The following is a 24,281-nucleotide window of genomic DNA, read 5'->3' on the forward strand; positions in this document are numbered from 1 at the left end:
AATTAGAAAGTGTGGCCGAGCTGTGCTCAGAGCAATAAATACAAGTACAGCTTCTGCAGAGGCCAGAAGGATGCTGCCCTTGGGCACTTGCATGGGGATTGGAAACACCTGAAGATCCCAAGATATTTTCCAGGGGACCACAAGATCAAAGCAACGTTTCTGTGGCCTTCTTGTTGTTTGCCGGGATCTTGCCGTGATTTCAGACTGGTCGCTAGCTCCCTGGGCTCCAACTAGCCCCTAGCCTCAGGCTCCTGAGTGCTGAAATTTCAGATGTGCACTGCCAAGCCTGACTCAGAGCCATTTCAGATAATACGAGGGTCGGAGTGGAGGGGCACGTGAAGATGGCAGCCCCAAAGGCTGCTGGGATGAGTGTGTATCCTTGTGGTGTAAGGATCTCTTAGTTTGTCCTGTCATGGTAGTACAGATCTTTAATCCCAGCAATTGGGAGGCAGAGGTGGGAGATCTCTGAGTTCGAGGTCAACCTGATCTACAGTGGGTTCCAGGACAGCCAGGGCTATTCATACATATAGGTCTAATTGTTATGCAGCATTGATTGGCACAACCCACAGAAAACCAGAGATTCTAGAGACCCTCAAGAATTTCTGAAAGTATAAAAGAATTTTGAGACCAATAAAACCCAGAATATCTGGTGTAAGGCTGTTCTGCCCAATACTCACCCCCAGGGTGCTGCTGACGAGCAGGGTAGCAAGGCTGCCCTGTTGTATTTACACCATAAGTATCTCCCTTATGAGTGGTTAGGTATCAATCTCTCTCTCTCTCTCTCTCTCTCTCTCTCTCTCTCTGCATGTGTGTGTCTCTGTGTGTATGTGTAGAGAAAGAGAGAGAAGAGAGAAGAAAGGAGAGAGAGAAGAAAGAGAGACAGAGACAGAATAATTTCTCCTGGGACAATCTTTCTTCTGTTTTTGCTAATCCCCAGAAGAACCAGCCTAACACATAATGTCCAGCAATGTTTTGAGATCATCTTAACTGAAATCCGTGTGTCCCTCTGGTCCCTTTCTTCAGAAGATATTTCCTTCCAGGCAGTGGAAGTTTGGCTCTTAGGGAAACTTAACGTGTTCCTGCTCTAACAAGGAGAGCCTACCACTCCTTCAGACCCTCAGCTCCTGTGGCATGGGGGACTCGGGCCCTGAGGACAACAGCTCTCTTCCTCTGCAAGCTTTGAGATCACAGCTGGGAAGCAGTGGGTTACACCCACTCCTTTGAAGCTGTACAGGTCCCTCAGCTCTGCTGGCCTCTGGACATCCTGGAAAATGGGTCTCCCTGCCAGACCACTCACAGCAGCCTGGTGGGGATGAGTTAGAGTGGCTACCACAGTACCCAGTGACTGGGACATTCGTAAGGCCCTGTCTGGATTGTCAGCCGCGGTTCATTTGCTCCAACTTCGGGTTAATGCTTAATGCCACAGAGAGATGACATTGCTACCTGTCCCCCAACAGTGACAGTGTGCAAAAGATGTCTGTTTGAAACAAAGTTCAGCATGAAGCACTCTTCTGAACAGGCTGCAGCCTAGATACTTAGAAAGTGAGGCACCTGGTTTTGCCCACACTTAGGAAGCCTTTAGAGCATCCAATGTAAGTGGGGTGAATTCCAGAAGCAGCAAGAACAGTTGGGGCATGGCGTAAGCCCCTCTGCAAGGTGTATTGTGGTTAACCCCTTTAGAGAGGAAGAAACTGAGTCACTGGGAAGTTAGCTAGCTTGTAGAAGGGACAAAGAAATGTCAATGACATCATGCTCTTGGCATGCTCCTGTCTTTAAAGGACTCTCTGCTCTGAGATGTTGCAATTCGCTGGGGTCTCTGACCTGGGAACTTATCAGAAACACAAAAACTCAGTTCATGCCGCAGACCTCCGGAGCCAGAATTTGCATTTTGGCAAGAACCCAGGAGATCCCTGTGCACACGTAGGGTCAAGATGCCCCAGTGTACGGGTGGAAGGAGCAGCCGTGATAGCTCTGGGCATGGAGAAGGAAGGGTTAATGTTTCGTTTGGCTCTGGCACAGGAAACAGAAGGTTCCAGAGATTGAAGCATGTGGATGATGAAACAGGAAGGCTCCCTTCCTGCCTGTGTCCTGGGCAGCTGGGGACTCTGGCTGAGATTGTTCAGAGCCCCTGTGCCTCCAAACCAGGCTGAGGCAAAGGAAGCCATTCTGCCTCTGTTTAGAGTGCCCTGGGCTCACAAGTGCCAACATGAAGGCCCTGTCCTCAGGCCAAGGCCATCTGAGGTCTAAGGCAAAGTAGGAAGGCTGGAGGAAAGCCACCTGGTTTTAAGTAGGGCCCTCCCCAGAAAGGTTGGTGACCAGCCATGGGACAGCTGTGTGTGGGTCCCTGTGTCTCCCTGGTGAACAGAGCCCTGCTGTCTGGCCCCTGCTGCCCTAGCCTCTAGCAGGAGTGGACAGGATCTTAACTCAGAGCCTGTGTATCTGTCCCCAGTGCTGGAACAGCTAATCCCAGAGCTCACCGGGCTCCTCAGCCTCCTGGACCATGAGTATCTCAGTGACAGCACCCTGGAGAAGAAGATGGCTGTGGCCTCCCTCCTGCAGAGCCTGCAGCCCCTCCCAGGTCAGCCCTAAAGAATCCCACTTACACAAACAACAAAACAATGGTAGCATTCACCCCACGGCCTGTTTAAGGGGAGGTCTAAGCCTCAGGTTAGCTCAGCTAGCACGGCAGGTCCTATGCTGTGACCCAATATGCTCATCCACTGAAACCCTGCCCCTCCACTGTAGTCTTGGTTGTATTGTATGTCCTCCTCCAACCCAGCCCTCCACCGATCCACACGGAACATGCACACACATATTTGCCACCGTAATTCACAGCATAACTCTCACACATAATACACCATATAGACCACACACGACACACAGTAAGCAGTAACATATGCTATATACACATACAGCATATACACATATAAACACATGCTTTGACTACATTATAACATATGTGTGCGTGAACAGCATGCAGTTGCAAATAGACGTTCACTCCTGTGTACTCTCTGACACACTCATCCTCACAAGTTAAAACAGTTCCTACCACTTTCCTCATGCCCCCTCTTAAACCGTGTGCGTTTGCTTCACTGCCTACCCAGCCGCTTGCCTCAGCCTCTCTGAGACACCCCTAGTCAGCAGACAGCACAGGCTCTTCATAACGAACAAGCTATACCCCAGGCTTGCAGGGCTTCTGGAGTGTGAAGGATACGGTTGAAAGTCACCACTGATAACCGCCATACCAAACAGAATATTCCCTGCTGCCTCACAGGATCATTGTGGGGATGCAAGGGACAAAGGTTTCTCCCTACAGGGACCCTTTTTCCTTGACATCCCTGCACTGCCCTATGGCTGTACCTTTTCATGTGGAGACAGAGGTCACGCTCTCATTGACAATGCAAACAAGTGGGAAGAGGTGTGTGAGGTAGCTTTGCCTGCTCACCATAGCTTGTCCTCCTCCCTCAGCAAAGGAAGTCTCCTTCCTGTATGTGAATACTGCAGACCTGCACTCGGGGCCCAGCTTTGTGGAGTCTCTCTTTGAAGAATTTGGTAAGTTCCGTCTTAGCCATGAACTATCCCTCTACACCCACATACACACATGCATGTACACAAAGATGGCTTGTGCTGCTCTTGGCTTTCACAGTGAGCTATTAGGTCTCCTTGGGGTCCTGTGCCCTGGCAGCTCTGGAAGCTGCCTGAATCTAGTAAGGACTCACCCCAAGCTTGTGGAAGTGAACATGCAAGCCAGAGAGCGAAGCCCAGAGTGGTTTACTTACCAGCTGTCCAGCAGTCATGGCCACTGAGCTTGGCTGAGAGGTCCAGCAACTCCAGAGAAAGGAGGAGCTATGACTGGGGAGAGCGGCTGCCTGGACCTGAGAGCAGCCATGCTGGCACGTGAGAGAGAAGCTATCATGTGACCATCATAGAGACGAAAGCACTGTTCATCTAAGGAGAGAGATGGTCTAGGGAAGTTTTTGAGACTATAGCCCCTGTACAACAGACGTGGGCGCCCCTCCCCCATGCAGGAAGCCCCATGCCTCTGTGTCACACCACCAAAGCTCTCTGAGGCACCTCACAAAGATAGTCTACTGTGGTCTGTCTCTGGAAGCCAGGCAAGAGCCATTAGTGCGGCCAACCTCCAGAAGGTGCGCAGGGCACTCTGTCAGCTGCCTGTTCAAGTTCCTGATGACAGAGGAAGTCCAGTCTGGTTTCACAGGCAGACCACCTGGACCCCAAACCCAGCCACCTTTCCCCTCTGCCATGTTTGTCCTTGGTTTTTTTTCTTTAGACTGTGACCTGGGTGACCTTCGGGATATGTCGGATGATGGGGAACGCAGCAAAGGAGCCAGCCCTGAGCCAATCAAGAGCCCGTCTCTGAGAAGCGTGAGTCCTAGCCCCGTCTGGCAAGGGTGAGGGAGGCTCTTCCTGTAACCCCAGGGACCCCGTCTTCTCTCCATGGTGATGGTTAAGGGCAGATGTAGGACCACGTGGACTTGTCACTGACCCAGGACATGCTTACAGTGGTCCGTGCAGAGTAGAGAGAAGGTGGTGAGCCTAGTCTGTGCCCTCCAGCCCAAAGGGCTTCACCACCCGAGCTTCAGGTTATATACACAGGAGAGAGGGGAAGCTCTGGGCTAGGAAGTGCGGCTTCTGCCAACCCTGCTGCTCTGCTGGGAGGCTGTGAGCAAAACACCTTCCTTAGAGCCTGGGTTCCATACTCACAAAGTAAGGGCTCCCAACCCTGGGACTACAGTTAAGGGCAAGCTTTGCTTGTCAACCATAGAACCCCATCCTCGTCACCTCCGTCACAGGTACTAGTTGCTAACTTGCTATGCCTTTCATGTGCATACAGCAACCAAACGTGTGTGACACACTTGCTATCCCCATTTTACAGATGAGGCTCAGAGAGGGCAGGTGATGGCACCCACTGACCCACAGCTAGTAAAGGACGGCGCTGAGCCGAAAAGCAGGGATTTCCTGACCCCAGGTTTCACTGCTCGCTCAATTACGTCCCCCATGTTTACTTGTTCCATTGCTCCTCGTGTGGTGGCAGAGCTCACACTGGTGTCGGAGAACTGCAGGTGTGCACAGTCAAAACCCGCCACAGCCATGCTGGGCAACCTCAGACCTCTCAGGCATTACCAAGGAGCTCTGACGCTTGCAGAATTTACAGAAGCAGAACAGCACAAATAGGCTGTCAGGTTGCCAGCTCCGAGTCTATGCAGCATTACAGCCTACACCAGACATAGCGGCACACGCTATAATCCCAGCACGCAGGAGGGAGGGATGGGAACGCTGCAGTTCAGGGCCAGCCTGGGCTACATAATGAGACCTCGAAACACAAAAACAGCTTAGAGCTTCACATTCTGACTGCCTCCTTAGAGCCCTGGCCTCCTGTCCCTCCAGCCTCCCTGCCTCCCTCATGTCAGCGTTCCCCTCCGCTGTGTTCACGGCCACCTTGTGTCACAAACCCTATCTGTTCCGCTGCAGACAGCTGATGTACCTCCACCCTTGCCCAACAAGCCTCCGCCTGAGGACTACTATGAAGAAGCCCTTCCCCTGGGGCCCGGCAAGTCTCCCGAGTATATCAGCTCTCACAGTAAGTTCTGGTCCCCTTGTGGCTTACAGGATTCCCTGAGTAGCACCAGGTCAAGAGCCACTGCTCCACCAGCTCCATCACCCTTGGCTATCCTGAGCTCCTAACCTTGGAACCAATGATATGGCTTGGTTTCTAGCCTCAGGTCTGTGTGGCTTGAGACAGACCCCTGTCTTCTGAGGATCTCAGTTCCTCCACTCTTGAAACAAGGAGGCACTAGATCCATTCATGAAAGAGCGTTAGGACCTAAGTGACAGTCATTAGATTAGCCCCGATTATAGTTTCATAGTTTGTCTCTGTGTGTGCATATGTATTAGCAAGTCAGCTTATCATAGGATGTGACCCATGGTCCAAACCAAGCTTCACGGGGCAGCCCCAGGGAGCCGTATCATACAGTGGTGCAGGCAGAAATAGTAAGAGGGTTCATTTATATATAGTTCAACCATTTTTAAAACTATGAATATTTTATTTTATTATTATCTCCTTATAGCATAATGCTTGTAAATAGCATATATATATATACATAATTTATATATAAGTACATACAAAAAATATGTGTACGTATTTTTACTGATGGGACAAACTCTTAAATTAGCCTCAAAAGAGAGTCCTTGTTCTTCTGCTGACTTCCCAGCGTACAGCATCCTTTGCATGCGGATCAGATGGTGTCCCTTTACCCAACATAAGGACTCGACATTGCACAGGGAAAACTGTGGGCCTGGATGTCCAAGCATGTGCAGCTGAGTTTGTAGCTGGCAAAGTCAGTGTCCCATTTCCCGGCCATTCTGCAGCACAGCAGAGCACTCTCTTCCCACCGAACTGGAAACCAAGCAGGTCCGCTGTGATCCGAAACAAATTCACACGGTGCATGTGAATGGCTAAGCCATGGAAGAAAATCAAGCACGGAATACTTCTCAGAGCACGCTTTTGTTTGTTTGGAGTTTTTTTCTGACAGGGTATACACATTCATGCCTTGATTTTAACAATTTTCCTAGGACATGCAAGAACCTGGTAACAGGATTATTTTTTTCCTTGGGGAATGAATAGAAATCCAGATGAGATAGCTCAGGAACAGAGCCCTTGTATAAAATATAATAATAATAATAATAATAATAATAATAATAATAATGAGTGTGATATGTAATTTGAAAACATCCTATTTGAGCCAGTTTGATGACATCCACTAGAATCCCAGCTATTAGGAATCTGAGGCAGGAGGATGGCTTGAGGAAGAAGGGGAAGACATAAGCAAATCCATGTGAAGGGAACGTGTTCTTCATGCTCTTTACGTTAGTATTTTCCCATGGGCGAAAGTGTCCAGCTGTGCATTTAGCCTCACTTGGCTACCACTGCTATCAAGTCCCCAAGCATTTTCCTCATCCCCAAAAGAACCTGGACCAGGACCCACAGCCCCTCCTCATTCACTGCTTCTCCATCCTGATGCCCCAGCCTCTGCCAGTTGCATAACAGCTTGTGGCTTTGTGGCAATGTGGCTTTGTGTGCTTTGGACATTTCATGTAAATGTAATCATCTGACCCGTGACCTTCCTAGCCTGGCTTCTTTCACTTAGCACAGCTTTTGCAAGGTCTGTCTGTGTGGGAGTGTGCGGCAGAGTGGCTTCTCTATGGCTTCCTCTGTGGCCGATCCCCTTTGCTACGGACAGGACACATGCAGCTTGTCTTTCCGTCAGCTGATGACGTTTATGCTGCTTACAGCTTTTGCCTGTGGTGAGGTTGGACCGAGTGATCTGTGGCCTTCTTTCACCCATGAGTCTCCAGTCCCGTGTCACAGAGGTGAACCCGGCAACTTTTCCTATCTGGTCCATTAAGGGCAGAGGAATAAGCAATGGGCAAAGTAGTTGCTGGGCCTCAAGTCACATGTCAAGAGCCCTGGCGAGAAGAGGCTCCCTAACCTTCCCAGAGAGCTCATTTCCCTAGTACAGGGCAGAGAAGCTCCCTCTGCGAAGGCAGGAAGAGAAGGCCTCAGGAAAGACCGCAGACGCAGTCAGAGCCTACAACCAAGGCAGCCAGTCACAGTGTTCCTCCTCCCGCACACAGCATCCACTCATGCCCCCACGAGCCCACTTCACCCACCTACCCCAATGCCTCCAGTCCACCTTGCAGGTCACGCTGCCAACAGGTAGGCCTCGGAGAGGCAAAGGCGGGCTCTGAGCCTCGCTTGGGAGTGAGTTGAGCACCCCCATAGCTGGACCTCAGTATGGCTTTCCTCAGGAAACAGATGGACGGGGGACCTAACAACCCAGAGTGGGGCTCTAAAGGGTGTCGTGATGAGAGAGTGAGCTAGCCTGTGTGAATGAAGGTATCCGGCTCAGTCCTGATCCAGGCTCAGCCACTACGATCTCTGTGGGGCCTGTTGCCCTGTATGTAAAATGGAACCAAAGCCTACCTTTTGCACCGGGTACCCCACCTGCAGTGCAGAGAAGCAGGGCTCTGACCGAGGACATTCTCACACACTGAATGCCATTGGGAGAGGAGAGGAGACATCTTTGAGTTAGGTCTTGAGGGGTGGGGAGTAATTCTCTGATTAAAATGTAAGAAGGCCCACGAGAGTAGCCTGGAGATCCAACAGGGCTCAACAAGGCACTTCGTAGTGATGGGTATGTAGGGTTAAGTGGGAAGTCGGAGCATACGTTGGACCCAGGCTGAGACTGCCCTTAGTCCCCAATCTCTACCCCTGGGGCTTTTCCAGCCCTGCCCTTGGATTCTGTCCATATTTCTATAAGCTCAGCTCTTTCTGACACCCCCACAGATGGCTGCAGCCCAGCACAGTCGATTGTGGATGGCTACTACGAGGACGCAGACAGCAGCTACCCCACGACAAGGATGAACGGAGAGTTGAAGAGCTCCTGTATGTACCGGGCAGCTGTTCACACAGCTGTCCCCCTGAAGAGCTGACCCCCGGCATGCACACACCACCGGCCCTCGCCAGGCTGAGATCACCAGACAGGCCCCAGAGCTCTTGTTCTCTCAGTGGGCCGGGTGGGAAGACCATTGGAATGGACTCACTTGACTCTTGCCCAAGTTCGGTTTCCTTATCTGTCCTGGGGATTTGCCGGCTCACGGGGATGTTCGGGGGACAATGGCTGTGTATGGTGATGAGGTCAGAGTAATAACAGACGTTTACTGAGCAGTTATTGGTATAAGACGCTTAGCCAAACATTGTCCGTGCCAGATGAAGTAGGATCTGGTATTTATCATGACCGTGTGACGTTGCGGAACCCCCAAGGAGTGAAATCTCAAAGATCCCATCACCCGGGCCGGTCCAAAGCAAAGCTTTTGAGTAAAGCCTACGGTCCACCCTTGTCATCCCCCTGCCTTCTATACCTCGGCCCAGAGCAGGCTGTGTGCCGGGGTAAGAAGGGACTTTCCTGGGGTCCTTTCTCTTGACACCCGCAGACAATGACTCTGACGCCATGAGTAGCTCCTACGAGTCCTACGATGAGGAGGAGGAGGAAGAGAAGGGACGGCAGCCCAAGCACCAGTGGCCCTCAGAAGAGGCCTCCATGCACCTGGTGAGGGACTGCAGGATATGCGCCTTCCTGCTTCGGAAAAAGCGCTTTGGGCAGTGGGCCAAGCAGCTGACGGTCATCAAGGAGGAGCAGCTACTGGTGAGTGATTCACTGGAGGCCTGCGTGTGTGTCCTTGTAACACCAACACCTCTGTGGCCCCTTGGGAGAAACGCAGCTCGTGTCTGCGGGTGTAACTGGTCTCTGCACAGAACCTCAGGGAATGATACATCAGAGCTCCAGCACACGCACGCACGCACGCACGCACGCACTTGAAAGTCAGATGGAAGCTCACCTAGGTTTTGTTTCCAGAATTTTTTCTTAATTTCTTAAAACATTCATTGTGCTTTATTATGCAAGTCAGTGTACTTATTCATAAACCAGGCGATGGTTAGGAATGTAGTTCAGTATCCAAGTACTTGCCTAACATGCTCAAGTCCTGGAATTCAACCCCCAGTACCACAAAAAAAAAATATCACTAGGAAAAAAAGAAAATGATTTTAAAAGAATGATCTTGGGGGCTGGAGAGATGGCTCAGTGGTTAAGAGCACTGACTGCTCTTCCAGAGGTCCTGAGTTCAAATCCCAGCAACCACATGGTGGCTCACAACCGTCTGTAATGAGATCTGATGCCTTCTTCGGGTATGTCTGAGGACAGCTACAGTGTACTCATATATAATAAAGAAGTAAATCTTGAGAGAGAGAGAGAGAGAGAGAGAGAGAGAGAGAGAGAGAGATCTTTGCTTACAACTCCAGCACTTGGGAAGTGGAGGCAGGAGGATTTTCCTGAGTTCAAGACCAGCCAGGGCTACACAGCAAGACCCTGGAGAGAGACAAAGGGAACGAATGAATGAATCTCATTGACTAAGAGATAATCACGATGGCTCAGTGGTTAAGATCATGGGCTGCTCTTGCAGAGGACCTGGAATAGATTCCTAGCACCCACATGGTGGCTCACAGCTCTCTGTATCTCCTGTTCCAGGGGGATCTTCTGGTCTCCTGGGGTACTGCACAAATGTGCATAGACTAAACACCCACAAACAAACTAAATAAGACACACTTCCTGTTTCCACTCTTGCTTTCACACATCTGTTTATGCCTCAATCCCTTTCCTGCACATACAAGTCTATAACTCGTCCTCTTTAAAGGAAGCTTTTTTTTTTTTATTGCACCATTTCTAACTACCATCACCCCTAAACAAAATGCACTTCCATTAATGTTAGCGCTCAGAGGGCAGAGACAGGCAGATCTCTGTGAGTTCCAGGACAGCCAGGCCTACACAGTGAAACCCTGGGCACTGGGGATTCCAAAGTAGGGAAGCGAACAGAATTGTGGGGAAGGATAATAGCTATTTCTCTTTTTTTTAAATAAAAAAATAGTTTTAATCTGTTTGCAAGCCATGGTCAACACACGTGGCTTTGGAGCTTTTCAAACCCTGGGCAGTGAAGGCTGACCATAGACCAGGGCCAGTCTAAGGGCCACGATGGGGTGTTCCCAGTTCTTATACCTCCCTTTCTTTGCTTTGCTTGACTGCCTGCTGCTGCTGCAGGCCATTCAGCCCACAGACAGAGAAGGGAGAAGCAGCCGGTCTCAGCCCAACTCCAAAGAGAATGCTTTAATACCCCTCCAGTACAGGGTGCTCTTGCTAAGGTGTTTTTAAACATTCTTTTTATCTCACACGCGGGGCAGTCCCTTCCTCACTACTCTGATTCCTTGCTTTATAGCATATATGGTCCTGAATTTTATCAAGGACCTGTTTCTGCCTCTACTGACTGAGTTGTGTGATTTCTCCCTCCTCTTTCACTATAATGAATTATGCGGATCTCTGAATGTTAGGCCACCCCTGTGTTCCTAGAATAAACCAGTAACGGCCCCTGTGTTTTGTAAGCAGCTAGATTTCCTTTGCCAGTGTTTCTTCTAGGATTTTCAATTGTGTGATAAGAGAAATCAGACTATGATTCTCCTCTTTTAAATTTTTTCATTTATTTCTTTATTGGGGAGTTGGGAGCACACACTGAGGTGATGTGTAGCAGCCAGTGGACAGATCGCTGGAGTTGGTTCTAAGCTCCACCACGTGGGTTTCAGGGATCAAGCCCTGGTCACCACACTTGGTAACAGATGCCCTTACCCACTGGTCCATGTTAGCCTTTTTTAAAGCTTTTAGTATCATAATCACAGGTTTCACTATGAAAGATGCAGCCATGCATGCATAGATTTCACTGGTAGTCACCTCGGTCACCTTTGAGCTAATCCCCTCCGCTTCCAACCAGCCCCTCCCACTGCAGTGTGTGTGTGTGTGTGTGTGTGTGTGTGTGTGTGTGTGTGTGTGTGTGTGTACCAATGTGATTGCTTACAGCAATGTAGCCATCTTACAGTGTGTGCACTACTGAAGGAAGTGTCTCTCCCTCCCCCTGGCAGCCATTATCCCTCATTAGATCCCATTTTTATCCCATTATAGATCCCCTTCTGTAGCATTGTGGTCGAGATTATAAGAAAGCCTGCCTTTTCAAGGGCAACACTGTATCCCTCCCGGGACTCACTCCTGTTCTGCAGCCCTGTAAGCTGGCATCCTCCCAAGCCGGTCTATTTGTTCTCTGGTTCTTCAACCCACATGGCCTTCCTAGTATTGTGCTGTAGTCTGCCTTTTCCTCGTGCACAGCAGTGCTGGAAGATTCCCAGAGACCCTCCCCTCTTTGGGCTTCTCCCTGAGATAGTGCTCACAGTGGGACTGGGTGGGGACGCTTCTCTGTATGTGAGGGTTTTCTGTGGAAGGTTCTGACCCCCATCTCTCCCCCTGCAGTGTTACAAAAGCTCCAAGGACCGACAGCCACACCTGAGGCTGCCACTAGATGTCTGCACCGTCGTCTATGTGCCCAAGGACAGCAGGCACAAGCGGCACGAGCTGCGCTTCTCCCAAGGGGCCACAGAGGTGTTGGTGTTGGCTCTGCAGAGCAGGGAGCAGGCGGAGGAGTGGCTGAAGGTATGCACAGGGCACACGGGAAGCTGCCATCTTGACCTCCCTTTCTTTCCCCAGGCCTGGGGTCCTAACCTTGGGGGAAAATGGATCCAGGTGCCATGTGTGTGGCTCATATCAAATGGGCCCTGGATATTCACAACAGACAGACCTCATATAAGAGGTCTATAATCTTCCAGCCATGTAACTTCCCTATCTAGCAACCTACTGTTTGCCCAACCTACACTTCCAGAACAGTGAGCTTCATGCCTTTGAAACTGATTTTATCATTAGGCCAGCATGCCCTTTTAATTTAAAAAAAAAAAAAAAAAAGTGGTGTGGGGAAAGAGGGGTCCCTTAGATGGAAATGTTTATTGTTGTAATGTCCACTGGAGTCCAACGTCTTTATGGCGTCACAGACCCACGAAGCTATGTATTAATCGCTTTGTACCATGGAATGTGCCCAAGGCCTCGTGTTGTTACTTACATGGTGAGTAAACTGAGGCACAGGGGACTTAACACAACTTTCAAGGATCACAGACAGCATTGGGTGACTGAGGCCAGGACTTGACGCTAAGATCTGCTCCAAAGTGGGCACAGCGCCACAGCGGCGTGGCAATGGCAAGGGACTCTGGCAGTGCGTGGATTTGAGTTCAGGTTCTAGAACTAAGCAGCATTTGCTGGCTGTGAGACCTCCCGCAAATGGCATTCCTTTCCTTCGCTTCGGTTTCCTCAGTTCAACGGTTCTTTTAAGGATTCAACATAGTTTAGGCCCAGTGCCTGTCAGTCAGTAAGTGGTGGTGGTGATTGCCACACTACCCCCTCCCAAGTCCTTTCTAGCAGACCTTCTGCCCTCTACTTCCTCCACTGGACCCCCTGGTCCCCTCTCCTACCGTCCTGTCTCTCCTCCCTTCCTCCTCAGGTGAGAATCGGCTCTCCCTGGAATGGTCAGTATTCTCATCCTTTGTGTCCTGAGGGGAAAGAAGGGAGAAAGCTTGCCTTCTGGGAGCCTCAAGCTTCAGGCTCCTTATGAGTCAGAAGCTGGAGCCTGAGGCCCAGGGTTCGGAGGGATCTGCCTGGCTATTCTGGTCCTCCGTAGTCTAGCCCAAGGCGTACCGTCTGGCAGTCACATAGCCTACTGTGGGTCAGGCTCAGCGGCCTCCAACCAGAGCCTTTATTTCCCAAGTCACATCATCTCTGCTATAACTAGGGGATCACAGACTGCTGTGGGGATAAAATGCTGCTCTCTAGTTGAGCATCAGATGGTGCCCTTTCGCTGTTGTTGGTTTGGTTTAGTTTAGTTTGAGACAGGGTTTCTCTGTATAGTCTGGCTGTCTTGGAGCTCACTCAATAAACCAGGCTGGCCTTGAACTCATAGATCCACCTGCCTCTGCCTCCTGAGCGCTGGAATCAAAGGTGTGCGCCCCCACCACCACCAGTTTAGACACTGATTTTTCTGATTTTATCACCTGCATGCTTTTTCCTACAACCTTGAGTAAGGGACTCAGTTTCCATATCACTGAAAGCAAAGGGACGACCCCAGCCGCCTGGAGGCTATGATAAATGTCCTAGCGCTCACAGAAGCAGGCCCTGCACCACTGTGAGTCTTTGAGATTCATACCATTCTTCTCCAGGGTCTCCCCCTCCTCAGGCACCAGAGAGCAGTGTCCTTACGGATGTAGAAAGTCCTTTCAGACAGACTCAGACATGCCAACAGTTATGCAGATGTCTAGTTCAACCCTACTCTGCCTCCTAGTGGTTCTAATCCTCTTCACAACAGTCCTGGTTCCATGAACACCAGCAGCCATGCTTCTGTCCCCAGCTCTGTGTCTTCGTCACAGGTTATCCGAGAGGTCAGCCGGCCCATCGGTGGAGCTGAGAGCTTGGAGGTCCCCAGATCCCCAGTCATCCTGTGCAAGCTGGATCAGGACAAGGTATGTCTGTCTCCAGTCATCTCCTCTGGATAAGGTAGTGGGTGCTAAGCACAGGCTGGTGGTGAACACACACACACACACACACACACACACACACACACACTGTGACATCGTACAAGCTTAGCAACAGAGCTAAGTCAAACTTAGTCTCTGTGACAACACCCCTGCCATCAACAACTAAAGGAGGAGAGTTTTGTTGTGGGTCAGCCTCCAGTCAGCCCACAGGCTGTGTGCTGCAGGCCTTGGGCGAGGCTGAGCCTCATCAGGGTATCTATTGCAGTAGTAGGCCTAGGTGGGAAATGTGTAGGCAGGCGTGCAGCTCTCCTCATGAAAGACCGGAAGCAGACGGGAGGAAGGAAGGGACCTGGTGTATCTTCTCTCAGGACATGCCCTCAAGAGACACCTGGTCTAACGAGTTCGGCAGCCTCCCCTCAGTTTCAGATAGTTTAGCCATGAGTAAATCCGCTGGAGGAAGAGCCCTTAGGATCCAGTCCTCTTTTCAGAAACCCCGCTTCTGGAATGCTTGTGTTGGAGACAGATTTTCAAAAGAAAAAGCTGTAACACCAAGTCCGGTAGTAAATGAGGAACAAGCCAGGGTTTCAGGCCACACAGACCGGCTCTTCAGGACTCTGCTTAACGCCAACAGAGCACCTTGAACAACCACTGGGCAAACTCTACAGAGAGGCTCCACCCATACCAGGCCCTGTGCAGAAACCAGTATGACCCTTGACCCCACGACACCTACAGCCCAAGTCAGGCAAACCTAAGCCAAAGCAATCGTACTGCATTGTAACTGCTACTCTGGGTGCAAGCCAAAAGAGACAGTTCCTAGTGTGTCAGAAAGACATGCTCCTGTCTCAGAGGTTCAGGCTATTCCCATGGAAGTGACGCTTCAGACAAGGATTTAAAAAGGCAAAATGAAATAAAATTATATTTAAAAGGTGCTCTTATCGGCAGGAACAGGTTGCAGAACAGAGAAAATGTGGGTGTGAAGGTGGACTGTGCGTCTCGGTGTAACGAGGGAGAACTGGTTTACCTGGTCCTGGACAGGGATAGGAGATGGAACAGGGAGCTTGGGATGGCTGGAGTATGGGGGGGCATGGATGCCTATGCTGAGCCTTAAAGAGTAGGTGTGATATAACTGAGCCAAGGTGGGTGAAGTGGGGGAACAATAGAAGCAAAGGCGTGAGGTCAGAAAGACAGCCTTGGAGTTTTGGTCTCAGGTACCTACTGAAGGAGAAGTCTAGCCCCGTCCACGCTTGGCCTTTGCCAGAGGTAAGGCCGTTAGAAAAACAGAAATTGACACTGGAAGAGGGATGTGACTGCAGATGCACACCGTGGTATGGCCTCTGGTGCAGGTCAAGGCTCTATAGAGCAACAGTGGACAAGCTGTGTGGTGGGAGTTCTCTGCCATGGTTGAGTATACAGGGCGAGGGCACGGCTGATGTGCTTATGGTGGTCTTTTTGGTAGAAGAGCCAGGATGTTGTGTCGGTGGGGGTCTCTTTCCATGGGATCATGAGATTGAAATACCATCCCTGAGTTCATTTATAAAGTGCCCACAGCCTTCCTCTGTATTTGCTTCCCATCTTGAGGGGGAAGCTGCTGTAGAATGAATGGAGCCGTAACTTCTATTTCAGAACTTACCGTCAAGGCTCTTTATGCTTAAGACAGCTCATCCACTTCCTGATAGGTCCCTCTCCCACACCCAGCCCGTAAGAGACATAGGGAAACTCCTCTCTTGTCCTCACTGCTCTCTAGTGCTGAGTTTATCCCAAATCATCACTGGGCCTGTTCTAATGGATCCTCATCAGGAGAACTACTGCTGTACCTTCTTGAAGGAGTGGGTATCATTTTAACACTGTCTCAAGTCTGGCCGGGCCAAGTCTAGCTTCTTGAAACGAGATAACAGCAAATTACATGGGTGTTAGAACTGACTCGTTGGCCTCATAGATTCCTATACACCAGCTCTCTGGTGAGTGTGATTGGCAAGAGAAAACAGAGACTGGGGGTGATGGATTTTTCCCACAGCTAATAAGTAACAGAAGCACTGTGAGTCCTTCCATCATTTCTGTTCCATCTCTGTTGTAGCAAATGAATGTATTAATGAATTAGTGAGGGTATGATTGTTTCACAGTTGATATAATGAGTTAAAAATAATAGACTGGCAACAAAGTGTGTGTGGAGGGGTGTCTGGGTGTGTGTTCATGTGTGTGTATGTGTGTGTTCCTTCATCCTCTCACTCAAGAATTATAATGGACTCCTGCTGATCATCGGGGTCTTATCATGACCCCTTTGCAAACATTCTCTAGTTCATCCTTTTTCCTCTATGTCATCACCTTGGGTCCATCCCTTTCTGATTGATCACTCAGAGTCGCCCAGTGGCTCTTCATCATCCAAGGTTGCCCCTGCTCGTCCATCCCTTCAGTGCTACTGGATTACATTCACATCCCACTTAAATGCTTGCCCAGCTCCCTGTCACGTGCCAGATACAGTGCGTGTTCCAGGACACTGCTGTCAATGCACTATGATGAATGACCCTATTCCCCCAGGAGAGTGTAACCTGAAGACATGGCCATGTCTAAGTCATTGCCACCTTCCTGATCATATTGGTGTGGTGTCAGATACATGATAGATGTTGCTTGGAGAATTAGAGGAAGACTGGGAGGACAAGAGAGTCCCCCTGATGTGAGGCTGTCTGTGTCCTTCCCCAGAGATTGTCCCAAGAGAAACAGAACTCAGACTCTGACAGCCTGGGCATGAACGACAGCAGTTCTACTCTCAGCCGCCGAGAAGCCTGTGAGCATGGTAGGAGCTTCCACAAGTTTCCAGAGTCCATGCTGGAGAATGTCAAAGGTGGGCGGGACTTTGCTACAGGTCCACTGTGGTAGACCTGGGGACCAGAGTAAGGCCTCTGGGATTTTCTTTTCTTTTTTAAGATGTATTTATTATATATGAGTAAATTGTAGCTGTCTTCAGACACACCAGAAGAGGGCATCAGATCTCATTACAGATGGTTGTGAGCCACCATGTGGTTGCTGAGACTTGAACTCAGGACCTCTGGAAGAGCATTCAGTGCTCTTAACCACTGAGCCATCTCTCCAGCCACCCTCTGGGCCTTTGATATCTTAGTAATTACAGGCAGGTTGTAAGGGACTCCGGGAAAGCCAGAGATAGGTAGAAGTGGGACCATGGCCTCCTTCCTCATCCCCTGTGACCCACTCCTGTGCTGTCAGGCAAAGGGAAGAAGAACAGCCTGGCTGAGCTTAAGGGCTCCATGAGCAGAGCCGCCGGCCGCAAGATCACACGCATCATCAGTTTCTCCAAGAAGAAGGCGCTGTCTGAGGACCTGCAGACATTTTCCAGTGAGGACGAGGTTCCATGCTGTGGTGAGTACTGACTCTGAGCAGAAGGGTAGTTCAGACTCTTGAACCTGGGCTCCTGAGGCTAATTCCAGGGGACTCTCTGTGCCTTAGTCCCTGCCCCTAGATGGCTAGAATCTGTTGTGGTTTGCCTTGGAGTTCTCTCTGAATTTGTAAAATAAAGGCAAGAGCTCGAGATTTGGGCAGAGGGAGGAGTCGGGAGCGAGAGGGGAGGAGTCAGGAGAGGGGAGGAGTCAGGAGGGGGAGGAGTCGGGAGGGGGAGGAGTCAGGGGAGGAGAAAGGAAGGAAGTGAGGAGAGAGTTGTCATGGGAGAAGGAGAAGCTGGAGACCTGGCAAATAAAAGGTGCAAGGGATGAGGGATTTGGGAGCTAGGAATAGGACAGTGTAGGGTGGATCTGCCCAATCTAGACGCTAGATTGTTTTCATATTAATTGAGTTGCGTTTTCTTTGTACGGGCCAATTCGGGTTGGAGAGGAAACTGCAACAAAAGTCCACTCTATCAACATCCATGGCGTGCATCCCTTCACTCCCCTGGGTAAAAGGATGGCCTAGGAAAGAAACAACAACTGACCATCATAGCTATGATTCCCGCGAACCAAGTCAAACCCCTGTCTACCTGCAGGCCTCAGTCTCCCCAGCTAATAGGAGATAGGAGTAAATTCACAGCCTTGAACGTGCAAGGTTTTCTGGACGCAGTAGTACAAATCTGTCATTCCAGGACCAGGGGACCAGAAGCAGGAGGGTCAGGAGTTTAAGGTAATAGGTCATCTGTGCCTACACAGTACGTGTGAGGCCAGAGGCTAGCCTGGAGTACATGGACCGTACCTCAAAAACAAACAATATCAACAAAGGTATATGGGTTTCGATGTATGTGGAGCTTATTTCCTGGCCTTTATGAGCTAGAGGAAAATAAAGGTTACATAAAAAGTATAGCTGCGGGGTTGGGGATTTAGCTCAGAGTAGAGCACTTGCCTAGGAAGCGCAAGGCCCTGGGTTCAGTCCCCAGCTCCGAAAAACAGAACCAAAAAAAAAAAAAAAAAAAGTATAGCTGCTGCTTTTATGGAGATGGAGGAGTTTAACTCAGTGTGGGGAAACTCTGTGTAGAGACTAGAGCTGTTTGCACGGAGCTCCGGTCAAGCACCGTGAACGGCAGAGGTTTCCGGTTTATAGACATGTACATATATGTGTAACTGTATGTAGCTTGCAGCCTAGTCTGGTAAGGAAATTGGGATTAAAAATATCACTTTTAAAGATAAATGCATGTTGGGCTGGAGAGATGGTTCAGTGGTTAGAGCACTGACTGCTCTTCCAGAGGTCCTGAGTTCAAATCCCAGTGACCACATGGTAGCTCACAGCCATCTGTAATGGGATCTGATGCCCTCTTCTGGTGTGTCTGAAGACAGCTACAATGTATTTATATCTTTAAAAAAAGATAAAAAAGTGTCTGGTAGAGAAAGGGTTATTTGGCTCACACAGGTGCTGTGGCTCATGTACGGTAACCCTGTAAGATAATCACCCGTTTTAAAGCATATGAGGGTTCGTCCAGTAGCAGAGCCTAAGTCATGTGAGGTCCCTGGTTCCATCCCAGCACAGCAAAAAATAACATCATCTATTTTGGATATGCAGAAGTACTCTATTAGTTTAAAAGTTGTGGCTATAAAGAAATATTTCGTGATCATTGAACCATAGCATGCTCTGGTGAGGAAAAAATAAATAAATGCTCAAAGGAGATTCTAATTCCTCCATCTGTGGTCGGCTCTCTCTGCTCTGGTTTAAGAATCCTTTCTGTGGCTAGATGGCGGCGTTTCTACATTCTGCCACTAGGTGTCAGCATCGTCCACCATTTCCCATCTTTCCTTAATATTTAATTTGTGGGAATGAGGGGGATAGTTGTAGCTTTTGTACTGGTGTCGGCCATTTCCGTCACACTTGGTGTGGTCCCGAGGCTGTGAACGGATGCACGAATGGCGTCAACAACACGCACTCATAGCTAGGCTGCTGAGACACAAAGAGGATACCTAAGGTGCCAGGCCTTTCTGCTAAGCTAGATCACAAGGTTTGCGTAGATACCGCACCACTCAGAGCCTTTGCCCTAGGAGCTATAAAGGGGTCACCTCACTGTCTCCTGTCCCAGGCTACCTGAATGTGCTGGTAAACCACGGCTGGAAGGAACGGTGGTGTCGCCTCAGGTGCAACACTCTCTATTTCCACAAAGACCGCACAGACCTGCATACCCACGTGAACGCCATTGCCCTCAGGGGCTGTGAGGTAGCCCCAGGCTTCGGACCCAGGCACCCCTTTGCCTTCAGGATCCTGCGCAATCGACAGGAGGTGGCCATCCTGGAGGTGAGAGAAGTGGGCCCAGGGAGCCCGGGGTAGTGGTCTTATTTGCTACTCTACCCCACGAACTTTGGGGGAAGAACCCAACGGGCTTGTCGGATAACACCCGGGGACACCAGGTATGCTGGGATTCCAAACTAACAGAGAATGGTGTTATTTATGCGGAAGGTATCCCAGGCAGTTTGGAGATGTGCCTAGACTGAAAGGTTCTATATCGTCTGTCTGAAGTTCAAACCCGACATGGCACTCTGTGTTCCGGTATCCTAATTCTCACAGCCCTAACTCTAGAGCCCAGGTTTGCTTATCGGCCCTGACCTTAAAGTTCCAGGTCTAACAGGCACCTCCCATGGTCGAATTGGAATCTGATTCTGGAGTTCTAGCTTAAACCTTCCCACCGGGATCGTCGACCTCAGAAAAAAAGCACTGCCCTTCGGGGTGCCTGTCCCTTTCACCGAGCAACTCCAGGCTCTAGGAAGAGTTTTCCCACACTGAGTTCAGATCCTTCCAGCTTTGTGCTGGCAGGGCTGCGGCCATGCTTTTGTACAATATTTATCTTTCCTACGTGGTGTCCAGCACACGCGGCAAGCTCGGTAAACACATCTTGAACATCGAGTTTTGTGGCGCTTGCTCACTGGCTTTCCTACCGCCCCCGCCCTCCCCTCCCCGCACTTGCTGGCACTGGGGACACCAATAACCCTCCAAGCGACAGCCTTTGGATATTTAGAATTCAAAATGTTGACCCAGGAGGAAAGTTCAAATGTGTACCTCCCTGTGTTATAGACAAACAGAGACCAGGGCAGTGCTTCTCTCCATCTGCCTCCCTGTGTCCGTTTTAATCCTACTTTTGAGTCTCTCGTTTCCCTGGCTTACAGTTGCAGAGGTTCAGTCCGTCATCACCATGGTGGGAGGCATGGCAGCATGCAGGCAGACCTGAGCTGGAAGAGCTCCCTGTCCCCCTTGGTCCTCAGGGGACAGGAGACGGTGTGCCACACTGGGTGTCACTTGAGCATAGAAGACTTCAGAGCCAGCCTCCACAGTGACATACTTCCTCTAACAAGGCCACACCTCCTAACAGTGCCACTTCCTATGCCAAGTATTCAAACACATGAGTCTATGGGGGCCATATCTATTCAAACTACCACACTAGCTAAGTTGATCTTATGCTAATACTGTTTTGAAAAGATTTAGTTAGTTAGTTACTTAATGTATTTGAGTACACTGTAGCTGTCTTCAGACACACCAGAAGAAGGCATCGGATCCCATTACAAATGGTTGTGAGCCACCATGTGGTTGCTGGGAATTGAACTCAGGACCTCTGGAGGAGGAGCAATCAGTGTTCTTAACCGCTAAGCCATCTCTCTCCAGCCCCATGATAATGCTTTTTAAATCAGAATTAAGTATATGTTTAACTGGCCAACAGTTTGGGGAGATTTCCCTATAAATGGTACTATAATGCTTTGTTAAATTCAGCCTAGGGAAAAAAAATTGAGTTTTTGTGTGTGTTTTGTGCAATTGCTCACATAACTTAGAGAATTAATTATAAATACGGAGGCTGAAGAAATAGCTCAGCAGTTAAAAGCACTTGCCACTTTGGGAGAGAACCCTGTTCTGATTCCCGGCACCCACAATTTGGCTCATAACCACCTATAACTCCAGTTACAGGGGATCTGATGCCCTCTTCTGGCTTCTGCAGACATCAGACATGAATGTACACACATTCAGGCAAAGCAATCAGTCATACGCAGGACATAAAAATAATTTTAAAACAATATGTTTTCTGGCTAGGGATGTGGCTCAGTAGTAGAACCAAGCCTTATATACACAAGGCCCTGGGTTTGATCCCCAGCATGGAGAAGAGGGAAGAAGTTTTGAGAACACGTACATGTTTTTATATCAAAAATGGTTGGATCTAAAAACCCAGAGGGCCGAGGGTAGAGGTGTGCCGTCATACAGAAGTAATCAGAGACCCCCTCAGAGGACGTAGCTTTTGACAGATACTTGAAAAAAGAGAATGTGTGAGTCTCCCATTTCTGCATGTGTGTCTAGTCTAATTCTTCCTCCGTCTCTAAGGACTGAGTACTTACAAACCTTTGCGGGTTTCTCTGACACGAGCAAGCAGCCAGAAGGCTTCACGGAGGGATTGTGAACCCCACTGTGCCTCCTCTCCCCAGGCAAGCTGCTCAGAAGACATGGGCCGCTGGCTCGGGTTGCTGCTGGTGGAGATGGGCTCCAAAGTCACCCCAGAGGCGCTGCACTATGACTACGTCGACGTGGAGACCTTAACCAGCATCGTCAGTGCTGGGCGCAATTCCTTCCTGTAAGGGTGGCTCTGTGGTCTGCTGCGGCCAGGGTATTCTGTCTCAGCTCCATTTCCAAGGCTCTGCATGTAGCCGTGAGCACAGAAACGGAAGGGGAGGGGCAAGCACAGGAAGTCTGCTTCCTTGGATAGGATCGCACCGACAACCAAGGTGGAAGCAGGGCCTGGTGCTTGCCATCCTGGAGCCTGTCTTCTGGCTTACAAAGGATGCTGGGAATGAGTGTGGTCAAACTTGTGGTACTCACACATGCCTATGCAGTCCTCACAAGCACATGACCTTTCGCTCTACATTAGAAACTGCTCCCAGCATCAAATGCGAGAAGTCAGGAAGGCAACGTAAGCCGCAAACTGTCACCAAGATCATTGAACTTTTCGTGTTCTAGGTATGCACAGTCGTGCCAGGATCAGTGGCCCGAGCCCCGCATCTACGATGAGGTTCCTTATGAAAAGGTGCAGGTACGGTCAAACGTGGCAAAGGCCCGTCTTTCCGTTTCTTCTTTCCCCTTCACGGCCCACTTTATCCTTCGCTTCAGAGAAACTGCCTTCACTGAGCCTGCCTGCACCAACAGCACGCCCTGTGCCTTCTCCTGGGAAGAACTAGAAGCCAGGCGCAGTGCAGCCAGTGGGTGGGCGGCATCTAGAGGCCAGGGAACAAAGTTTCTGAGAACACAGTACGCCTGTGCATTCTCCCCTCCACAATCCCCCTTTTCTAGAAACATTCCCAGCCTGCCCTTTTGTTCCTAAGGTCTTTCTTGGATGCGAATTGAAGGTTTTGCTTAGTTTCAGAGAAGCTAGCTGCTGCACGGCCTTAGCGCTTCAGATACCAAGGCTGGAGCGGGGGAGACCTCGGCCTTTCTTCTCAGAGCCTGCTTCCCACTTTCTGGCTCTATCCTTCTGAGGAGCATTTTGAGAACAAAATAAAATGATCTGTGTTGAAAAGAAGGCAATTAGCACAGCTCCCAGACAGTGGAACGTTCTGTACAGAAAGATGGCAAAGCTGTCCAGAATACGATGTTAGATGACAGCAATGTATCACACCAGGCTCCCAGCATGTTGGCTGGACTCGGAGCGTGAGAAATACTCTTGAAGCACAAATATTCGGCCAGTCCAATAAGTTCTATCACCTATCATTGGCTCCTCTCATCTATGGCATGGCTTCCCTCCCCCTCCTCCTCCTCCCCTTCCCCTCCTCCCCCTCCTCCTCCCCCTCCCTTCCCCCTCTCCCTCCTCTCCCCCTCCTCCTCCTCCTCTCCTCCTCCTCCTCCCCTCCTCTTCCCTCCTCCTCCTCCTCCTCCTCCTCCTCCTCTTCCTCCTCCTCCTCCTCCTCTTCCTCCTCCTCCTCCTCTTCCTCCTCCTCCTCCTCCTCCTCCCTCGTCTTCTGAGAGAAGACCGCATTAGCAATTCAGAAAATAGAAGCATGCTTTCAAAGGATATGGGGACAAAATGCCTATAATAATGATCACCCACTGTTTCCTGTGCCCACTAATTTGTCCTCTCAGTAGGTACTCCAGCTTAAGGTTGCCTTTTACCTCCCAAAGAAAGGGACAAGGTTTGAATGATCCTCCTAGTGAAGGTGGTTTGTAAACTGAAGTGTTGCACAAATCCATATGTCTAAGGCCAAGCTCCCAGAGGTGCTGGCCGGAAGCTCCCTCCCTGCCTGAACGGGGTGAACCTCACCTGCGTTTAACTTTCTTCTATGCTCCTTGCCCAGGATGAGGAGCCCCAGCGCCCCACCGGAGCTCAGGTGAAGCGCCATGCCTCCTCCTGCAGTGAGAAGTCCCATCGTGCGGACCCACAGGTCAAAGTCAAGCGCCATGCCTCCAGTGAGTGCTGTGGCCTTTTCTGATGGAGGGAGGGAGAGTAGAACATTTCAGGGGTCTCAAGACCAGATTTCCCCAGGAGTAAGGGATCAAGATGAGCCAGTAGTGGAGTAAGTGCACCAGTGTGCTCTGCCCTAGGGAAAGTAATGGGGCTGGGCGGTGTGGGAGAGCTTGCCTGGTGTGGTAAGACAGGGTGGTAGAGGGCAGGTGAATGGGGGAGGGAGGTTTGCTGAGGAGAGCATTTAGGTCCCAACTGCAGAGACAGACCCTGTGTGGCTTCCCCAGGAGACACCATGTAGCATTTACTAACTAGTCAAGAGGCCAGAAATTAAACTTCACGTAAATTTTTGGGGTTGTTTGTTTGTATTTTTGAGGTATCCCTGTATAGCCTTAACTGCCCTGGAACTCAGAG

General features: G+C 50.1%; 1 protein-coding gene across 2 annotated transcripts in view; it reads left to right on the plus strand.

Moving 5' to 3' along the window:
• The window catches only part of Afap1l1 (actin filament associated protein 1 like 1), a 62,057-nt gene that overhangs the window by 25,304 nt on the left and 12,472 nt on the right, over positions 1-24,281 (plus strand). For both annotated transcript variants that reach the window (XM_032885912.1, XM_032885911.1), the window contains exons 2-15: positions 2,450-2,578; positions 3,469-3,552; positions 4,292-4,386; positions 5,494-5,602; positions 8,369-8,467; positions 9,016-9,227; positions 11,925-12,104; positions 13,919-14,011; positions 16,724-16,817; positions 17,246-17,398; positions 19,527-19,738; positions 21,904-22,049; positions 22,433-22,505; positions 23,761-23,872. In XM_032885912.1, coding sequence (XP_032741803.1) covers positions 2,450-2,578; positions 3,469-3,552; positions 4,292-4,386; positions 5,494-5,602; positions 8,369-8,467; positions 9,016-9,227; positions 11,925-12,104; positions 13,919-14,011; positions 16,724-16,817; positions 17,246-17,398; positions 19,527-19,738; positions 21,904-22,049; positions 22,433-22,505; positions 23,761-23,872 — 1,791 coding nt within the window. The remainder of the gene's footprint in view (positions 1-2,449; positions 2,579-3,468; positions 3,553-4,291; positions 4,387-5,493; positions 5,603-8,368; positions 8,468-9,015; positions 9,228-11,924; positions 12,105-13,918; positions 14,012-16,723; positions 16,818-17,245; positions 17,399-19,526; positions 19,739-21,903; positions 22,050-22,432; positions 22,506-23,760; positions 23,873-24,281) is intronic.

Source organism: Rattus rattus, chromosome 15 (genome assembly GCF_011064425.1).
Source record: "Rattus rattus isolate New Zealand chromosome 15, Rrattus_CSIRO_v1, whole genome shotgun sequence".
In the NCBI taxonomy this organism is placed as follows: Eukaryota; Metazoa; Chordata; class Mammalia; order Rodentia; family Muridae; genus Rattus; species Rattus rattus.